Here is a 17872-nt window from a genome sequence, read left to right on the forward strand (position 1 = left end):
CAACGGCACCACTAAATACCAATGTGCATGGTGGTTTGGGGGTTAAGTTACTCCTTAAAAACAGTAATAAATAACAGCAGCAATGTGTAAACATGTCACATTATAGACTCTGCGGCAGGTCCAACAGGTCGCAGGCGAGTCTGCTTCCTGGACAGGTTGCTGGACGGCCACACATCTCAGTGTGGTGTTATTTCAGGCTAATTTGTTTTCCACAGAGAGTTGAGCACATTACACAATACCACGAGCAAAACAATGTGGTCCTCACAATCTGCAGGCAGATTAATCAGTGACGCCTGGTGTGTGAGTGAACTTTCCTCCACATGTGAGTTGTGCTTGCCGACGTGTGTCAGGGACGGTTACTGTCACGCTGCTACCGCTGATTCAGCACATTAGGAAGGCCTCGGTGTGAAGAGCTGGAATTTACTGATGAAGGGAAAGTGGCTAAAGTTGATAGAAAATGGCTAATTTAAATGAAATACCTGCAAAATGAATGACATTCCCGTTAGCTTCAGTTGTAATTTCTGTTTAATGCTAATTGACCCTTTGATAAGCCCCGCCCCTTGAACACAGACTGGCCAATCATATCCTAGCATCGTCCAGCTCCCACCGATATATACGTTTCTAAAACGTGACGTTTATATGTAAAAACCTGTGGCGCTAACATTAGCAGAGTATGTTTGCACACCATTAACTAGCATTAGCACTTCTATGCTACGCTAGCTACTGAAGGTGTACTGAATGTATTCTAATGATCGTAACAGTGTATAAAGAGGAACAGAGTTGTTCTTTAACTTCATTGTCTTCTGTCTGGATCTCCAGGTGATGTGGAGGTTCACTTTAGCTTCTCTCTTTATCTTTTAAACTGTTTTCACTGATGAATCAGTTTGACATCCTGGATTCATCCTAAAAACACATTGTAAAATCTTCTCTCTGCTTCTCTCAGAAATATCTTTTTCCAAAAATTTGATAATATTTCTTCAGGAAGTGCAGTTAGTGACAGTGTGGGCTCCGTGGTAACGTAGCTCTGACAGCTTGACGGAGTAGCAGCGGGGGGCGGGACTTAGCAAAGTGTCAATTAGCTATTCTTAGCATGCTAAGACCCTAAACGGTGAACATGGTCAAATGTGTGCTAAACATCAGCATGAAAGCACAGAAATGTTTTCATGTTGACGTTAGCCTTTAGCTCTAAATCTTGGCCTTGTTATGTATTTTCTCATCCGTCTCGTCTCCTTCATTCCTTCTTTATGTTTCCCATCTACACAGGAAATCTTTTTTTAGAAACTAAGAGAACAAACTGACTTTGCCCCTCCGGCCATGAGGAAATAACCTCTACAGGTTAACAAACACCTCACCCCCTAATCCCAGCAGCTCAATGATTTATCCCACTATTTACCTATTGAGTTAATACAAGAAGTGGGAAACACAATCCTATATTTACAACTCTCACAGGGAGATAACAATTACAAGATAACAGAGTTTATTTTTCTGAATATTTGTCTTTGCTTAGCTCACTTATTCTATGTTTCTATCCTGTGCAGCACCTACATTTGTTACTTTTGTTTCTTTCATAGTGGTGTTGTTGTTTTTGTCAGATTAAGCAGCTGTTCCTGTAGAGAGATGGAGACTCTTCACTTTCCTCTGAGAGCAACAATGATGAGACATCTTCATCTCACAGTTTCACACTCGGCCCTCTCTTTTACTGTCTTATAAATATTCATATGTCTCTTTCTACTTTGCTAATTTTTGTTTTGGGTTGGTTTTATTCTGCTATAAATCAAAACATACGTGACGTACATATGCAGAATATGTGAGGACACAAATCCCATGAAAATACCAAAACCAATAATGTGTGAGTCCATGTCTGGTTTCTACTGAAGGTGTAAATCTCGTGCACAAATGTATTGTTTCATTCAGTGATTCTCTCTAACAGACGGGCATTGTAGTTGTTAGGGAATGTCCCTCACAGAGGAGTAAATACTGGATTTGTCGGGGACTATTCTCAGTGACGGATTCATTTAAATTCTCTCTGTAATCCTGTAAATCCACATATTTGTGTTTAGGATAAAAAGATAAACACAAAAATAAGAGTTCACATTGGCTTCAGGATATATTTTCTTACAATAAACAACCAGCTTCCCACAAACGATGTCCGCTGCAACACTTTACCATCACACACTATAATCAAGAATGCATGAAGAAGTTAGGAGTCCAAAAACATAGTATTTGTGTGGTATCAGTAGCACAAATACAAACTTGACCAAATGTACTGGAATAAAGAGACCTCGCCAAAACACAACAATAGTTGAATAATAAAACATGTATGACATGTGTGATAATATTTATCTGTGATACATTCAAACACCTGCAGATATTCTGGTGTCTTCACGCTTTTTAATAGTTTGACTTATTTGACTAAACCGAGGTCTGTCTTTCACTAAAAATCCCTCTGGTTATCCTTCAATCTAGTTATCCTTGGTCATGAAGATGTTCCTCAGTATTAACAGCACACATTTACATTGGCGGCAGGGTTAATATGTGCAGGAAGGTTTAACTGTCCAACACTCATCCATTACTGTTAGTCATTTCAGGAGAAGAGACATATTTTTCTTTATGTAAAAAGCTCGTTTCGCCAGCGATCATTAGAAAACTTAACAACCAGGAGAGACTAATGGTGCCTTTAGAGAGAGTTTATCTTATAATATATAAAATAAAATACAAGTAGATAACTATCCTCCGCTGACATGCACAGCTTGTTTAGACTTCAACCCTTTCTCGTCAGTAAAAACAACACACAATGTGGAAAACATGTCAATGATATGACAAAGAAGGGACTGTGTGTGCAGGTATTCAACACCTGCTGAGTGTTAAGGTGCAATAAAAGGAAATAAGTGATGCTGGAAAGTGAAAGAAAAAACAAAACAAAAAAATGTTGACAAAGCTATTTTATTTTAAATTGCTCATAAGAAACAGTGGAATCAGTTCATTCTGCTCGTCTCAAACAGGATGAATAACTCAAAATCAATAATGAAAGCCGTCTCGACAAAGAGACCCCACTAAACGTTAACCAGCTCAACATACACATCAAGTGGATGATTGGAAGGAGACCTGTGAGGAGTCTGACTGGATTTGTGTTATAAGGTTCCCTGTTTCAAAGATGAATTGGCTTTTATTGAACAAGCTTTAAAGCTGGAGTGATACATCAGGCCCTTTTAAAATATGGAGCGTATAGAGAGAGACTCTTACTCTAGTAAGACCATCTTGGTGTTTTGCCGTCGCCCTCTGTCACCGTCTCGGTTTTTCGACCCAAATTGGATCTGTAGACTCATGACGGGACAGAGAGGGTTGCAGCAAATTGCAAGTGGTCTGTTTATTCACAGAAAAGAAGATTTAAAACACGTACTATAAGCAAAATCTGCTGGTCTCAGTTATTTTGGGTTTCACAAGAACAATCTTTGCAGAGATATATTGTCATTAGACTGCCAAACTCCATAAATCATATTGGGTAATGCCAGCAGCAATGTTCCTACTGACCATGAAGATATTATTACTTTATCTCCTCAATGAGGAAAGTTAGGCAGCCATAAAGATAAGATGTTTCAGTTACTCTGAAACACGCACAACTACCTGTCTGTTGTTTTTCTATATGCACTAAAATATGTTCGTCAGCTGCAGCGTTTCACCAGTTTGGAGTGTTTGTCTCTCGACTGTAGACTTCATACTAAAGAGTGGCATTCTCTCTCACACACACACACCCCCACACACTTTTAGGTGTGTTAATGCAGAACAGGGACATGTTGTGGACAGGTGGTTGTCTTATAAAAAGGGACAGGAAAGGAATGGCCACTCCCCCCGTCTAAACACTGTCAATCAGTAGAGAAGAGCGAGGAGGCTACACTCTCACTACACACCGTTTGGATTTTAGTGAAACAGCAGTTAAAGTGCAACTGCAGCTGTTTCCGTTCAGGACCACCTTGGGGTTTAAGAAGGTCTGGATCTGGTCTCACAGACGTGGACATGGAGGACAGGAAGTGCTCGGACGGAGAGTATTTTGTGAAGAGGAGAGTTCTGGATGAGTTACGTTTGGATGAAGTGGCACAAAAAGGGACGTGGTCCACGAAACCAACCGTGGGGGAACGGATGAAAGAGTCCCTGAGGTAAAGACGGGGGGGGGGGGGGGGGGGGGGGGAGGATAGACAACTCGATCAGAAACGTGTCTGTGGCTTTACTGCTGACTCAAACATTCTAGTTTTATTTTGTCAAAGGTTTTAAATGAGAGATTTATGATATCACATTGTATCAATTAATGAATCACAAATTACTGTCAACAGTCATAAATAAATCTATTTCCTCCATGTTTATATTATTAAATGAGTGTGTGAGTGATGTGTGAACCTTCAGCACACAGAGAGGAATGAACGAGTGAAGTTTGGTGAATGTAAGAGCTGCTGAAGTGGAGATTTATCATCAGAGTCTGAGAACAAACTCATTGAGAGGAAACGTCCTTTAAAGAGACGTTTAGTTACATTACAGACATTTAGAGACTCTACAGGTGAACACATGAACTCATAGATATCACCATGAAACTTCACCACTTCATCACTCACATTAAGAGGAGTATTTATTGTATTACAGGTCTTCTGAAATGTTATGTTTAAATATGTAAAGGAGGCATTATGTAAAGGTAGCTTTTGGTGAATTTAGGAGAAATCTACAGACGTAAACAGACAAAGAAGTGAAATAAACACCTGAATGTGTGTTTAAGATGCTTTCTTTCCACTAGTCAAACAACAACACTGAGTTTTATAAGCCGTCCACTTCACTTGTGGCCTGTATCCGTTAGTCAGCAGCAGCACACAGACAGGACAAGGCCAGCTGATAAAACTTGTAGCAGGTGTTTCAGTTCACAAGGCTCATTTCATCATATTTTAAATCTGGTATCATACCAGTTTCTTTTTTTTTTGTCTAAACTTAAAGAATAATATGTTTTCTAGGAATTAACACTCTTTAGAATATAATCATAATATTTAAAGGGACATTGTGTAATCAGTAGTATGAACGTTGTGTACTCTGTACTAACATTCTGGGATGTCTGTTGCAGGTGTTCGGTGCCCAGACTGAAGCAGGCGGCGCTGAGCTGGATCCCCGTTCTCAGCTGGCTGCCTCACTACTCCATCAGAGACAACGCCATCGGAGACCTGGTCTCTGGCTGCAGCGTGGGCATCATGCATCTGCCTCAGGGTTCGTATCAACGTATGAATGTGTGCAGTGGTTCATCACTTCATCCACATCACACCTCCCAAACTGTAAAAGGAATAGTTCAACGTCATGGGAATTGCACTTATTCTCTGTCCTTAGTACAAGATTTCAGGGTTAGCTTAGCTTAGCATAAAGACTGCCCCTCTCAGTCCAGGTTCTGGTTCAGGTTCTGGTTCTCCCGTGCCTCCCTTCCCTCCAGCGGGTCCAGCAATACGTCCTGGGTCTCCAGCAGCGTGGTGTCGGTGTTGACTCCCAGAGAGGAGAAGCTCTGCTCCTGGAGGAGGAGGAGGAGGAGGAGACGCTGCTGCTGTCGGGAGCTGAGCTCTCCTCCTCCCTCCGGAGCTCAGACTGCAGGTCCACGGCTGCAGGTGAAGCCAGATCCGGGTCTGTCCACGGTTGACCGGTCTCTGCTGGAGGATCTGGGTCTGTCCACGGTGGACCGGTCTCTGCTGGAGGATCTGGGTCTGTCCACGGTGGACCGGTCTCTGCTGGAGGATCTGGGTCTGTCCACGGTTGACCGGTCTCTGCTGGAGGATCCGGGTCTGTCCACGGTGGACCGGTCTCTGCTGGAGGATCCGGGTCTGTCCACGGTTGACCGGTCTCTGCTGGAGGATCTGGGTCTGTCCACGGTGGACCGGTCTCTGCTGGAGGATCTGGGTCTGTCCACGGTGGACCGGTCTCCGCTGGAGTCTGAGCTGAAGGAGTTTCTGGTGAACCTTCATGATTTCATCTGGTTTCACCAGAATCAGACCCGGTGGCTCCGATGACGAGCATTAAGAATAACTATCGAGCTTATAGAAGCTTCTATCATGTGATTGATGACGCCCAAAGTTCCTGAATACAAATTCACTCTTTTGTGAACCAATTTGCTGCAAAGCTTCAACGCTTCATAAAGCTTCATCTCACCATCACTTCTTTCTGGCAGAAAGCCCTGAAGGCAAACTTGTCACAGTCTTAAGTTTAGATCCAAACGCAGAACGTGATTTAATTAAAAAGTAACTTACACCTTGAAGTCCAAATCCAGCCAGGTAACAGGAGACCTGACTCTGAAACAGTGAGGCAACAACAGGCTCATCGACTAATTAAACACAGGTGTGGCAGAAAAACAGGCGGGAAAAATACAAAGGCAGGAAGTGAAACCAAACATGGACATGAGGAGAAAAACTTTCAAAATAAAACAAGAAACCACCATAAAACTCAAGATCAGGACAAACCAACTGAACCGACTCAGAGGATGGTCCAAAAATGGTTTTACTCCCTGTTTATGTCAAAATGATCATTGATACAGGCGGGTTCAATCTGATCACCTGGTTTTGGAGGACTGTGTGATGAAGCTCAGGAGGATGAGGCTAAAGCGGGTCGTCCTGTAACCACAAAGTCTGCAGTTTGATCCCAGGTTCCTCCCGTCTGCATGTCAAAGTGTCCAGGAGCAAGTTGCATGCTGGGCGGGTTGAATGCACAAGTCAAATTTATTTTTAAAGAGACAAAAAGGTGACATTAATTCAATAATGGGGATTTATTTGCTCCACTTGCTCCATTGCTCTCAAGCAAGAAAGTGTATTCCCCCAAAAAGTCTTTAAAACAGCCCAAATCTGAGTTAGTTTGTGACTTTGTTTCTTCTCTTCACCAGGCATGGCCTACGCCCTCCTGGCTTCCTTACGCCCGGTGTTCGGCCTTTACACCTCCTTGTACCCGGTGCTGGTCTACTTCATCTTCGGTACTTCCAGACACATCTCCATAGGTGAGACGAGAGAGTGTGTGTGAGAGTGGCAGTGATTAAACACATAATATAAACAAAGGTAGGTTGAATTCAGATGAGGACAGACTGTTTGTTGGTGAGATTAAGAACGAGGTGCACTTTCTGTTTTACTGTCCAATCTACGAGGACATAAGGGATGTAATGTTTGGTAAAGATTACTTCTATTCCGGAAAGGAACCTTTTTTGTCGCAGATTTTGTTTGCCAGACCTGAGAGAGAAGGCAGAATGTTTTGTAATTTAATGAAACTTAATGAAGTGTGTCCACTGCAGCTGTATTTTTGTCGTCTTATAAACCCATGAGGGTTGGGCACGTTATGTGCATGACACGTAAATAAAGATATCAATCCATCAAAGTAAAGCTGCTGGTGTTTGCATGTGTGTTCAGGTACGTTTGCTGTGATCAGCATCATGGTTGGGAGTGTGACGGAGAGGCTGGCTCCAGACAGTAACTTCATGGTGAATGGCACTAACGAGACGGGAAGTGTTGACCTCGACAGGCGGGATGAATCCAGAGTACGGATCGCGTGCTCCCTCACGGTGCTGGCGGGAATCTTTCAGGTGTGTTTTTTTCTATTTGAAACCAAATTTAAAAAAATGACTATCGAGGTACAGAACAAGCAACACGTCTCTACTTTTGATGACTCCCTCTCTCTCTTCCCGTTGTAAGATCCTGTTGGGTGTGGTGAGGTTTGGTTTCGTGGTCACTTACCTCTCTGAGCCGCTGGTTCGAGGCTACACCACGGGATCAGCGTGCCATGTGTGTGTGTCTCAGCTCAAGTACCTGTTTGGAGTCACGCCGGCTCGCTTCACTGGTCCTCTCTCCCTTATTTATGTGAGTATGTCATAATGCACATACTGACGAGAGGTTGAAAAATGTAATTGCAATTGCTGGATTTTAACCAGTAGAGGGCAGTCGCTATGTATATTCAAAACAAAATGTGTTGAATTCAAATACTTTGCACTAAAATGTCAACAACCCTACTAAATACACGTGGTTTTCAGCTGGGAAAAAAAAGTGGTTTGAGGGTTTAGTTACTCTTTAAACTTGTTCTTGCTTCATTGCCTTCTACACTACATGTGGATTAACCTGATTTCCAACATCCCCCCCCTCCCCCTCTGCTCCGTCCTTCTCTCCTCCACTCGTCTCCTCACAGACTCTGGTGGATCTTTGCCGGTTGCTGCCGCAGACTAAAGTGCCGGAGCTGGTGGTCAGCCTGGTTGCCCTGTCTGTTCTCATTGTGGTCAAAGAAGTCAATGCCTGCTACAGACAGAAGCTGCCTCTCCCCATCCCCATAGAGATCATAGTGGTGAGTCCTCCACGAGTCCAGCATCTCGACCACAGTGATCAGCTTTTACAGCCAAAAACAGGGCTCTGCATGTGTTGAAAGTAATGACTCACCTCACATCCGGATACAACTTCCTTTATTTTCCCTCAATAGATCATAGCAGCAACAGTCATCACCCACTTCTGCGGACTAACGAGTAAATACAACGTTGATGTGGTTGGAGAGATTCCCAGCGGGTGAGTTAATCTTCTACAGTGTGTGTGAGAGATTCTTTCGTGGTTGTTGAGATATGTGGAGCAGTTGATAATACAAAGAAACACAGTCTGCAAAGAGTCACAGTGTGTGTTTGTGTGAGTGAGTTTCTGAAACACTTCTGTTTCCATAAAAGTTCAAAAGTTCATCAGTTAACACAGTTTCCTCCAAAGGCATAAAAAGAGAAGATACAATAACAGATTATTGTAATGTGCTGTATCCTATGAAGAAGCTACTCTGAGCTTCTCTTGTGTTCGCCAACAGCTTTTTTGGTAAAATATGATGGTTGAGTATGTCTCTATTTGTATTGAATAAGTTAAAAAGGATGTTGTTAAAGGAGCAGTGTGTAGGATTTAGTGGCATCTAGCGGTGAGGTTGCAAATTGCAACCAATTGAACATCCGTCCGCTCACTACAGAGAATTACGGTGGCCTTCAGGTACCGTCAAAAACGTGAAATGCTTTCTCTAGAGCCAGTGTTTGGTTTGTCCGTTCTAGGGTGTTGTAGAAACATGGAGGTGTTCCTGTTTTGATGCTGGTAGATGTGGTAGGAACCAGGCTGCAACCAGTGAACCCAATGCTAAAGTGTCTTAAAGCTGCATTCTCTCTAGTGTCCACCAGGGGGCGACTCCTCTGGTTGTATAGAAGTCTATGAGAAAATGACTCTACTTCTCTCTTGATTTATTACCTCAGTAAACATTGTAAACATGAGTTTATGGTCTCAATCTCTAGTTTCAAGTCTTCTTCAATACAGCATGATGTTCATTTAGTACATTATGGTCCATTTAGAGTCAAACAGACCATAAAGCAGGGGATGCTTTAGGGCGGGGCTACACAGTGATTGACAGGTCTCTACCAGAGATGTATACGGCGTCTCTACGTCACTCCTCCTCAGTCCAGATATGATCACTTCCTGTTCACTGGTTGCAAACAAGCAAACATAGCGATGGCCGTAATCCAAGATGGTGACGGACAAATCTCGGAACTCAAGGCTTCAAAACGGCAGTCCACAATCCAATGAGTGACAAATTCAAAAACAGAGAAACGGCAAGAGCTCCACATCTGCAGTGAATCCATTTTTTCCCCATTAATTATATTTGATCACCTGGTCACCTGATGGTGATAAAAGTGGTAAAAACCTGACTTGTTCCTCTCTCCTCTCCGGCTTCAGGCTCAAAGCCCCTCAAGCTCCGGACACCACGCTGTTCTCAGAGGTGATCGGCGATGCTTTTGCCATCGCCATAGTGGGCTACGCCATCAACATCTCTGTGGGCAAAACATTCGCCCTCAAACATGGCTACAAGGTGGACAGCAACCAGGTGAGGAACACACACACACACACACACACACACATTCTGGTACTCACAAGCAGCTGTGAGAGTTTTACAGTTTGCCTTCCGAGAACAAAATTCAGACCAGAACGCTCCCGATACCACAATACTGTCCCGTAGCCTCCAGATTCTACATGTGAATGTCAAATCTATGTTTGTGCAATTTAGAGAAAGGGTGTTTCTCCTGTTTCTTGATCGTCTACAAGTCATTTTAAAATCAATTTCTGAATTATCTTCTAACAGTAACGAGTGATATTTGATTGCCTAAACCTGTTCAGGAGTTGGCCATAGATCATTATGTAAGTCCATCTCTAAACAGTTGAGTGTCTCACTGTGAACACCATCATGTGACTCCACACTACAGTCAGACAAATTCATAAAGTTCCAGTTAATTTAATGTGCAGATTATCTGCACAACATAGCAACAAAGTTGTACTTTTGATAACTTCTTGTGCAACTGGCAGAAGTTAATGAGACGTGGTTGAGAAGCGTGAAAGGAGCACGTCTAAAGGGTACAACAGAAGCTTATTAATTCATTCTTTATGCCAAAACACGACCTGAGACTGAACCGCCTTCACGTCATGTCATCACTTTATTGGAAAGTAATATTAATGTTTCCCTGGAAATAAATACACACAAAAGGAAGAACCTCTAACAAGCTGTGCCTTCGCCACAATTCTGCACATGTAGACATACGCAGCGCCCACAATCCAGGACCACACCCCCCAAAAAATTGTGATTGGGTTGCACTGAACCACATCACCCCTTCAGGTTTCTCAATGAAACCCGGAGAATATTAAAGGGTTCTTGGTAGTACCCAATATGTTGGTTCTTGTTAGCACCCTGAGGTCCCATCAACACTCAACATTTTTAATACATATTTTCCTCTACATAAAAAATAAAAAAGAGTCTGAGCATGCTAAGTGGGCTTATTTTCCTTTGTCGGTGTTAGCACATAGTAAACAATAGTAAAGTAAGAGTTCATTATTTATACATATTTGATATTTGATGCCATGGCAAGAACTAAATCGGACTCATATGTGGATGGACGACGAAGTGGAGTTGCTGCTTAGCGTCAACAATATACGGCCATGCCCAAGATATCTCACAACAGAACAGTATCTCAAAAGGAAGAGTTTCCTCAAGTCAATAGTATCGACCGACCTCAGGACCATCCAGTCAAAGTACCGAGGGACGGTTGACGCCTCGGGGGACACGGTAGAGCGGTGCTGTGCTTCGAGCTCGGTGAGCTGTCGTAAAGGAACGACGTGGTTTAACTTCAGGTCTGTTTGACTGATCTTTGCTGGTTGTTGTTGTTGCAGTGAATCCATCCGTTATGTTAAGAAGATAGTAATGTTACTACTCCATTAGTCGTTTTAGCAGTTACTGCAAAACTTGCCCTCAGTGAGTCTGTGACTGAAGTAGGTTTAGTTTATACTGAAGTTAACTCGCTACGACGTCCGCAATGGAAACCATACACTTACAAAATGGCCGCCGTGCTGACCAGTCTATTCTATTTCAATGTGCAAAACATTCCTGGAATTGACAAACTAACTACTAAAGATTGCAGTGTTTTGGTACAAACTACATCAGTGTGTTGTTGCTGCTTTGAGTTTTAAAAATGCCATTTAAAAAAAAGGATTGTTAGTATTTGATTACAGAGTTTGAAGAGTTGTGTTTTATTCAGCTTGTGTGTAAAGTTGTGTGACATGTTGCGTCCGTCTTGCCGTTTCAGGAGCTGGTTGCTTTGGGTCTCAGTAACACCATCGGCGGCTTCTTTCAGTGTTACTCCGTGACGTCCTCTTTGTCTCGCAGCCTCGTCCAGGAGAGCACAGGAGGCAAGACACAGGTAAACACACACACACATGGACACAACCCGATTACATTTGATTCTCATGTTCAGCTTGAGGCCCATTTATTGTACAATAAGTGTGTGTTCGTTTCAGGTTGCGGGGTTGATTTCGTCCATCATCGTGCTCGTCACGGTTTTGAAAATAGGTTCTCTCTTTTCAGATCTCCCCAAGGTAACACTCTCCCTCCAGTAATGATCTCTCTCTCTGCGGAACATTTTTAATAACCGATAATGGCTGTGTGTCGATGCTAAAACGTCTGTGTGTTTGTGTTCCTCAGGCTGTCTTATCCACAATAGTGTTTGTGAATTTGAAAGGAATGTTCAAGCAGTTCACGGACGTGCCTCTGCTGTGGAAGACCAACAAGGTTGATCTGGTACGACCGTATCCTCCGATTATTATAACCATATCATTTAGTAAGTCAGAAAATCGTTTAGCTTGTCAGAATCAAGCGTCAACATCTGGTAATGAAACAAATGAGGAAGTGCAGACAACTGCAGTTCCTCAAATGGCCACTTGAGGCTCCAAAAGCAAGTTAATCCCCATAGACCTCTATGTTAAAATGCCCAACTTTACAGCAGAAATTAACTTGTTTACATTTTGGTATAAAGCTAATTTCGTTGTTCAAGACAACTATACTTTAAACGAGGGAGTTATATAAAAATGTATCCCTCGTTTATATTATATTAAGGATAAAGGTTCTGCACAATCGACTGCTGAATAACTGCCTTGAGTCAACGTCCACTTCTTATAGTCAATGACCAAAAGTAAAGATCAGTATGTGGTTTGTAACGCAGTGATTGTGTGAACCTTGCGTCTCTTTGACCCCGCTGACCCTCAGTGTCCGTGCTGCCCTCTAGATGGTGTGGCTCGTCACCTTCAGCAGCACCATCCTGCTCAACCTGGACCTCGGTCTGGCCGTCTCCATCGGCTTCTCCATGCTCACCGTCATCTTCAGGACGCAACTGTAACTACACGCCACTAGTTGTTAACCATTGATGGAAACACAGGAGCTGCATTAATAATAATATGATTGTAATACTTTTCAGCCCCCGCTACTCTATCTTGGGCCACGTTTCGGGCACTGACCTGTATTTGGACACGGAAACCTACAAGGAGGTAAGAGTCACATTCATCCACACAGAGTTAAAGGGTCAGTTCACCCAAATGCACATATGTTCTCATGTACCACTCGTGGGATTCAGCCTCATAGTGTCACTAGCCGAGTTCACGATCACACATTTGTATGCACATGTAGAACAGCCGAATGGGAACGCCAAAAACTTTGATAAAACTTCCTCAATTGCTTGCTGTTTTTTTTGCCTTCGTCAAAAAAAAAAAATAGTTAAGCAGAAGGATGATAAATTAAGATTTTAATAAAGAAATATCCAAAACAAAATGTAATTAGCAGGGGAGTCAAAAAATGAGTAACTGAAAATCCAACAAGGTAAAGCAACACGAAACAGGACCAAGTAAACAGACATATGCACAAGGGATATTAAAGGAACATAGCAGACAGAAGACAGGACTGTAAAAACACAAGAAACTAATCAGACAGCAAGACACAGGTGTGCAGACAGGAGGGAGGGCTGACAGCTGATTGGTGGAAGAAACACAAGAGAAGAGACTAATACAAGACAGGTGATCACAGAAGAAAGGAGGAAAACCACAAAGACAGGAAGTCAAACTACCACAGGACACAGGAGGTGGGGAATTTCAAAATAAAACAGGAAATAAACAAAATCAAAGTTATTCTTAGTTCTTTGTTTGCCACATTCCAAAATTTTGCAAAAAAATCTGTCACAAACGTAGATAAGGGTTTAAAAGACAGAATGCTGAATCATGGGAAACAGGAGCGAGGTGAGTAAACAGGTTACAACTGACACAGGGAGACTCAAGAACTAATTAACTAATGAAACACAGGTGTGGCAAAAAATCCATCTTGCTGTTGGACTTTAGTTTCAATTTAGTAGTTTGTGTAATTTTCTCTTTGAACTTTGTTTTGATAAGTTATCTATAAATAATAAAATGACTGGTTTATGACCAAATACCTGCAAAACTAATGATACTCATCAATCTTAGATATACTTTGTTATTTAGTGCTAATTAGCAAATGTTAGAAAGCATGCTAAGCTAAGATGCTGCACACGGTAAACATTGCACTTGGTTATCTATCTACGTTAGCATGTTAGCATAGCATTAGACTCACACTTCCTGTAGATGTCTAAATTAAAGTCTGTGTTAAACAAGCTGAATAGATTTTAACGTTTAGTTTTAGGGGCTAACTTCCTGTTTGAACTACGAAAATACATAATTCCTGCAGCTCTTTATGCTGCACAAACAAAACAAACTTCTATTCATTGTACTGTGGTTTGCAACAGAAATCTCAGAGTCAGACATCTTAAAAATGAGGCGAACATATCTGCATTATTATACATACAGCGGTGGGTAGATGAGACACTCTTGCATGAACCGAGCCTCCACAAGAACCCTCTGTGGATAGATTTCAGTCCAACTTTCCGTCATTAAGTGGAATAAAATAATCCACTCAGTGAAGCAATACCTGTGGGGGGTGCAAAATGCAGATGAGAGCAGAACAGGGTGTGAGTCTCTGATCTCCTCTCCCCGTGATGTGTCCCCGCAGGCCAAAGAGATTCCAGGAATTAAAATCTTCCGTTCATCCGAGACCATCTACTACACGAATGCTGAGATGTACTTGGAGGCCCTGAAGGAGAAGGTGCGTTTGATTACAAGATAAGTAATCCCCTCTCCCTCTCTCTCTCTCTCTCTCTCTCTCTCTCACTCACTCACTCACACACACATGTGATGTTTTTTTTTGTTTCAGAGTGGAATTGAAATCGGGAAGCTGCTGACGGCAAAGAAGAAACGAGACGCAAAGCTGAAGCGCCAACAAAAGAAGGACAAATCTAAAAACAAGGCAAAGAAACAAGTATGCCGTTACATGTTCTTTCTCTTTTGTTGTTTGTAATGTATTGTTATCATACTTCATATCTTGTAAAAACATCTTATCAATAATCTTTTACGTAGTCATATCTTAAGCACGTTCATTTTAATATTGTATAGGTGGAGGCTTCAAATAGGCCCAGTTGGCTTTTTGCCTCTTCCTGCACTCTGATATCTGTTTGTTTTTATGTTATTGTTTAAATTGTGCAAAAATAAATTAACTAAACTGAACTATGACATCGCAAGAAACCTCACGTTACACAAATTATGGGTTTGATGAGAACTGATGAGTCAGATAGTTATTTCACCCCTTTCTCCGGCAGAGTAAAGCAGAGAGCCAACTGTCAACGGTGACCGAGAGGAGAGTCTCCATCGGACAGAAGGCGGACGTTGTCGTATCAAGCCGGACGGAAACCTCCACGAACGAGCTCGACAAAGGTCGAGTAAACTGGGCCTACCAGCACGACACGGCCGCGTCGGACGCGGATTTGGACGCGGGCTGCCACGTGGACGGCAGCATCACCCAGGCATCGCCCCGAGCATCGGCCACGCACAGCGTCGTCCTGGACGTCTCCACCACCAGCTCCGTGGACACGGTCGCCGTGAAGACCTTGAAAAATGTTCGTGTCTCTTTTATTATATTCAACCGTCAGATGTTTGAATGAGTAAATGCAAGCAGACATCAAGTGGTATCTGTGCTTTTTGTTTTTAACAGATATTCAGGGACTTTGGAGAGATTGATCTGGACGTCTATCTAGCGGGATGCCAAGGTGAGCGGCACACCAGACCAAAAAACAGACAAACGTCAAGGTCTCAGTCTCAGCGGCGCCTCGTTGTTCCATCGTGCAAAATATTTACTCAAATGAAGATTTTTAAGTTCTTCTGTTTCTAAAACATCTGAAAAAAACCCGAATTGGTCGTCTTTGTAAAGTCCCTCGACATGTAAGTCGAGGGACTTTATGGCTTCACTACGACGATAAACTAAACTTTAGTCCCGACTGAAATATCTCAACAACTATTTAATGGATCGCCATGAAACGTGGTGCAAATATTCAAGTTCTAAACATTCTAATAACCAACTAGCAGGTCAAAGTTTTCACTCATGCTGAGAAATATCTCAGCATCTACCAGATGGAGTGACATTCATCGTTTTCCAACGACATGATGTTCTCCTGATGTTCCTCTTGGTAGTTTTTGGGTTACTATGTTCTTCAGGATCCCTTAACTTTTACATATAGCGCCACCATACTTTTAGTCTCTGGACGAAAAACTATTTCAGGCGTCTTATTGTTTCCCCGAAGTCAGACACGTCGACCAAAACAGAAATATTTTACTTTAAATGCTCTTCATACCATCGCTCGCTGTCATGCATGCTTTTTTTTCTTTGCGGTCCAAATACATATATATATACACATACTGTGTATGTGTATATATATCTACAGCGTGTGTGGTGGAGCAGCTGGAGACGGCCGGTTTCTTCTCGGAGTCCCTCCCAAAGAGCCGGCTTTTTGTCAGCGTCCACGACGCCGTGCTGCACATCCTCAACACACTGCGGCGCACCGACCTCGTTCTGGTGAGTTCGTCCCTATGAATGTCAATCGACTCCCGATGTATCCTAAGATGTCTCCTTCCCCTTCAGCCCTGAATCCTCCTCCTCGTCTCTCTCCAGGATATGACCTGCAGTACTCAGATGTAACCAGCAAGGGTCAGACTGTCCCACATCTTCCTCCTCCTCCTCCTCCTCCTCCTCCTCTGAGGCTGCTGCATTGCTCACTACTGGTCGTCATTGTCTCCTCCCTCCTCCCTCCTTCCTCCCTCCTCCCCTCCTCCTCCCTTTTCAGTTGGTGGGAGAATGCACCACCTTGACATGGCGGGCCCGGTTGCCGTGGAAATGCAGGGAAATGTTGCTGTGGCAACGGGCTTTTTTATGATATCGCCCTGATGAGATGAGCGTTACGTCACTGCAGCTCTGTGGTGTGTGTGTGTGTGTGTGTGTGGGAGAATGTAACACCGGACTAATGAGTCTGTATGCTCATCCTGAGTGAGTGAAAGGTTGATTTATGTTCTCCACACAACAAATCGATAAGATGTAAATACTTGTCATCGCTGTGGCCCGGCCCCGCCTCCTCCTCCTCCGAGAGGAATCCTCCGTCTTTATAAATCAACATCGATTGGCTGCAGCAGCAGCTGGAGAGCTGCAGATACGGTGCTACGTTTCAAGTGAGCAGCGGCCTCTGAGCGCGCCGTGGGAGTATTTACAGTTGGTATTCACACGTCTGATTCCTCTCACATCTCCAGCTCGCTGCTATTTTAGGGATCCAGTGTCACCATCCGCTGTCAGAACGATCAGAGGAAACAACGTGCTGTATTATATTATTCAGAATCACACAAAGACGTGTGGTCCCAGACATGAAACCTTCTTTACTGGTCTTTCCTAAACCTAACTAAGTATTTCACCATCTTTTCCTAAACCTAATTTAAGTCTTTTTATGAAGACTGTCTTCATGTAACAAGTGGAAATTGTTGCTGTACTCTTGAAGGAAAACTCTTCACAAGACTTCCTCTAAACCTCCGTATGAGGACGCGTTGACTCGTGAGTGTTCATCATGTGACTCAGAGCTGGATGTCTGGACCACAAATAAATGATCAACCTGCACAAAGAACCCTGACATGCGGGTCAGAGATCCTCAAATATTGGCTCCTTGGACCAACCACTCCAAAGTAAACAGCGTCAAGTGTCGTACGTTACAGAACACACACATTTCCTCGAGGGCTTCCGGCTCCGTGAACTCTTTGACTCTCCGACATGTTTGACGTGATCCAACCAGAATAGTTTTTGTACACTAAAGTATGTTTTTGGTCCGAATGAGACGGTGTAAATAAAGACTCGTTCAAACACACGTCATCCATCTTTATCTGGTCATTTATTGCATCAAGTCTCCTTTCCCCTCCCCCACATTCCTGGTCTCCTGCTCTTCCGCGCAATTCATTCTCACGTTTCTCTCCTTCTCTTAAGGTGGAAATACTGATCATCGTCACCCCCCTCCGATATATTGATAACACTGATTCACAGACCCTACAACACACTGGATACTTAAGTTACTTCATAACACACAGATGGAAGTGGTGATGCTTTTGGCTCTTTTTCATTGTTTTTAACAAATGGAAGATGTTTT

General features: G+C 43.0%; 1 protein-coding gene across 1 annotated transcript; it reads left to right on the forward strand.

Annotated features, from left to right (window-relative positions):
• The first annotated feature begins 4014 nt into the window (after positions 1-4014).
• Positions 4015-17587, forward strand: LOC142959965 (solute carrier family 26 member 6-like). Its single transcript, XM_076101496.1, has 19 exons — positions 4015-4154; positions 5099-5238; positions 6887-6997; positions 7401-7573; positions 7683-7847; positions 8170-8322; positions 8455-8537; positions 9723-9870; positions 11618-11731; positions 11829-11906; positions 12013-12108; positions 12593-12699; positions 12782-12851; positions 14377-14469; positions 14578-14682; positions 14996-15316; positions 15412-15466; positions 16139-16269; positions 16366-17587. The coding sequence occupies exons 1-19, from the start codon at positions 4015-4017 to the stop codon at positions 16390-16392; spliced, it is 2310 nt and encodes a 769-aa protein (XP_075957611.1). The 3' UTR covers positions 16393-17587.
• Positions 17588-17872: the final 285 nt, after the last annotated feature.

The sequence above is a fragment of the Anarhichas minor genome, unplaced genomic scaffold (assembly GCF_050575085.1).
Source record: "Anarhichas minor isolate MPS153535 unplaced genomic scaffold, ASM5057508v1 ptg000003l, whole genome shotgun sequence".
Taxonomy (NCBI): domain Eukaryota; kingdom Metazoa; phylum Chordata; class Actinopteri; order Perciformes; family Anarhichadidae; genus Anarhichas; species Anarhichas minor.